This window comes from Arachis hypogaea, chromosome 6 (genome assembly GCF_003086295.3).
Source record: "Arachis hypogaea cultivar Tifrunner chromosome 6, arahy.Tifrunner.gnm2.J5K5, whole genome shotgun sequence".
Lineage (NCBI taxonomy): Eukaryota > Viridiplantae > Streptophyta > Magnoliopsida > Fabales > Fabaceae > Arachis > Arachis hypogaea.
In genome coordinates, this window is record NC_092041.1 from 91,112,519 (window position 1) to 91,115,302 (window position 2,784).

Here is a 2,784-nt window from a genome sequence, read left to right on the forward strand (position 1 = left end):
GCCATTGGACGTCACCTCTTCGCGTGATGATGTTTTTCCCTATCATCACCATAGCATTGCCCTTGTTTTGCATTATCTTATTTGTAACTTTTTTCGGAACTCGTATTCTGTGCTTCATTTTAATTTCTTGAATATCAAGCACTAACCAACAGTCTAAAAAGATCATTGATTCTTAGAAGATTTTTTTTTATCTTATAATTTTGCATTCCTCTTATATATCGATGATTCTTTGGTTCTCATGACATTGTACTGCGTTTATGAAAGTGTGAACGATAATATTACTTATAATATATATGGATCCGAAAACTAGAGAAAAAGAAAAGAAAAACAAATGGTAAGAGTCATTGACGGTGAAGCACTATCTCATGGTTGAATAGTTGTGGAATAATGATGCTCTCTTCCTCATCATCCTCGTCATTATTTTCCCGTGACAACCGAAGAGGCTCAAAGCTGTGGGGTGGTGATGATGGTGCCGCCTCCATTGCAAGCTCGAAACCTGAATGGTTATTATTATTATTATTATTGAAGGTGTTCATGTTCACAAGGTTATTATTGGTTGAAGCAGATGAATTATTGTTGGAGTATGCTGGTTGTTGTAATAAAGATACATTGATCATGTTTGGCTGATTATTATCATGATGATGATGATGATGATGCTGTTGTGTGCACTGATGAAGAACATTTGCATATGCAAACCTAGAATTTATCAGCTGATTTTGCACCATAGAAAGCTCCCCTTGCAATGATGCCACCTGAAAATGAGTCTTAGGGCGTTTGTTTGTTACATATTTATAGAATATTCAATAAAAATAAAATAAAAAGACAAGAGGTTTAAATAATTTTTGGTTTTCAAAAAATATTAATTATATTTTCTGATTTTGATTTTTATAATTTTTTATTAATTTTGGTCTAATAAAATTTTAAAAGTTTTAATTTTATTCATCGTTGAAGTTATTTTGTTTCATTATTTTCAGACCAATATTTTAATTTATCCCATTATTACTTAAAAAAATAATATCACTCTTATTTTTTATAATATTATTTTACATATTATTTTTTTACATTATATGCTTAAATTTTTTTAAAAAAATTATTAAATAAAAATAATAATATCTAATTCTTATTATTTAATCTAATGTATTATTACTTAAAAAATAAATTATAAATAAAAAAACAAAAAAAGATTTTATATATATATATATATATATATATATATATATATATATATATATATATATATATATATATATATATATATGGTTTATCTAACATTAGCTACTAAAGACAATGATAAATTAATTATTTTTAAAATATAAAAAATTTAAATTTTTAATATATTTATTTTTTATTTATTAAATAAAAATATTTAAGTATTTTATTAATAATAGTCTTGGACACATATTAGCTAAACCTATATATATGGCACCAGAAATTTATTTATACAAAAACTGTATGTATATTTTGCTGTAAATAAACCTGTTGTTGCAAAGCAAGAATGGTCGACACACAACCATACACCGGATCAGACAGCCTTGCCTGTGCCTCATAGGATATGGTAACCACCGCCTCATGGCGGCGGTTCACCGGAATATGCAACAACAGTTTCGACACGTTGCTTGCACCAAACACCTTGTGCACGGCTGCGAAGCGAGCTGCGCCTTGGTCGGAGCCAAAATGGGGCGCAAAGATGCAGCCGCTGATGCACTTCCTCCTCAAGAACTTGCATGCCCCACATGGAGGCACTGTTGCTGCTGCTGCCACTGCCATGGCACGCTTTGTGGCCGCACCTTTTCGCCGTGTTCCTGAATTGGTGCCATGATCACCAACACCTTGTCGCTCAGACATCTTGACAATGAGAGAGCGAGAGAATGAAAACAATAAAACAGAGAGAAAAATGGTGCTTATGCTTATATGAAGTGTATCTTGGAGGAGTGCACGTTATTCTCGTGAATGGGTTGGCAAGGTGAATATGTTAAGCTCTTTATTCTATTTTATTAAAAAGATTTTAACCCATACTTTTCTTTTCCTTTGAAAAGTTTAGACAAATTAGATGTCATCCATTATTTTATTATTAGACATTAGAGTATAGATTCATAAATCTTGTAGTGGCTTGCGAATGTGCTTAAAGAGTGTTCACCGTACTTGTTTTTATGTATTAATTAACCGTAAAAATTCAATTTATGTTCTTGGAAAAAATATAAGGTGTAATAATCTATCTTATTATGCAACTATCAACACATAATTTTTTGGGTATATTCAAGTTGATGCAATCATGCAAATGATTAATAATATAAAAAATTGACTGATTATTGATTAAAAAATTAGTTTCTAGTTTTTTTACGAAAATAATAACAATGATAATAATAATAATGGTAAAATTATTTGCATATTAAACTACTTGAAACGTTGTGTTTGAGGGAAAGCACAAGAACTGTGTAGACTGTGCGTGTGGGATGGTAAAACCTGACGTGCATATAGTTCTCATGCCCAAGCACTTCTCTCCAAGATTGCCTTTTTTTTTTCTTTTAATAAAAAATATTTTTCTTGTTTTCTTTTTATAAAATGAAAAAGTATAGGGAATTAATTACTAAACCTCCAAACTTAAACAACACTATTTAATAAATAAATAAATTTATTTTAAAAAAATTAAAATTTGAATAATCTTATTCAAAATCTACTCTAATTTTATTTTGTTTCCACCCTTCCTATGAACCCTACTTTCTCTGTATTGTTATTATGCCTCCTCTTTCTCCTTCTTCTTCTCTCCTCCTCAGTGCTTACGTC

General features: G+C 30.0%; 1 protein-coding gene across 1 annotated transcript; it reads right to left on the reverse strand.

Annotated features, from left to right (window-relative positions):
- Nucleotides 1–305: 305 nt before the first annotated feature.
- Nucleotides 306–1,911, reverse strand: LOC112698228 (uncharacterized). The gene is made up of 2 exons (XM_025751569.3): nucleotides 1,477–1,911; nucleotides 306–752 (listed from the first exon to the last, which is right to left on the reverse strand). Exons 1-2 carry the CDS (start codon nucleotides 1,843–1,845, stop codon nucleotides 342–344), a joined length of 780 nt encoding a protein of 259 aa, XP_025607354.1. The 5' UTR covers nucleotides 1,846–1,911; the 3' UTR covers nucleotides 306–341.
- Between the last annotated feature and the right edge of the window lie 873 nt (nucleotides 1,912–2,784).

Excerpts from the sequence above, each read along its gene's own strand:
- LOC112698228 (XM_025751569.3), bottom strand. The coding sequence starts at position 1,845 with ATGTCTGAGCGACAAGGTGTTGGTGATCATGGCACCAATTCAGGAACA. Across the intron at positions 753-1,476 it reads TTCTTGCTTTGCAACAACAG|GTGGCATCATTGCAAGGGGA; the intron begins GTTTATTTACAG and ends ACTCATTTTCAG.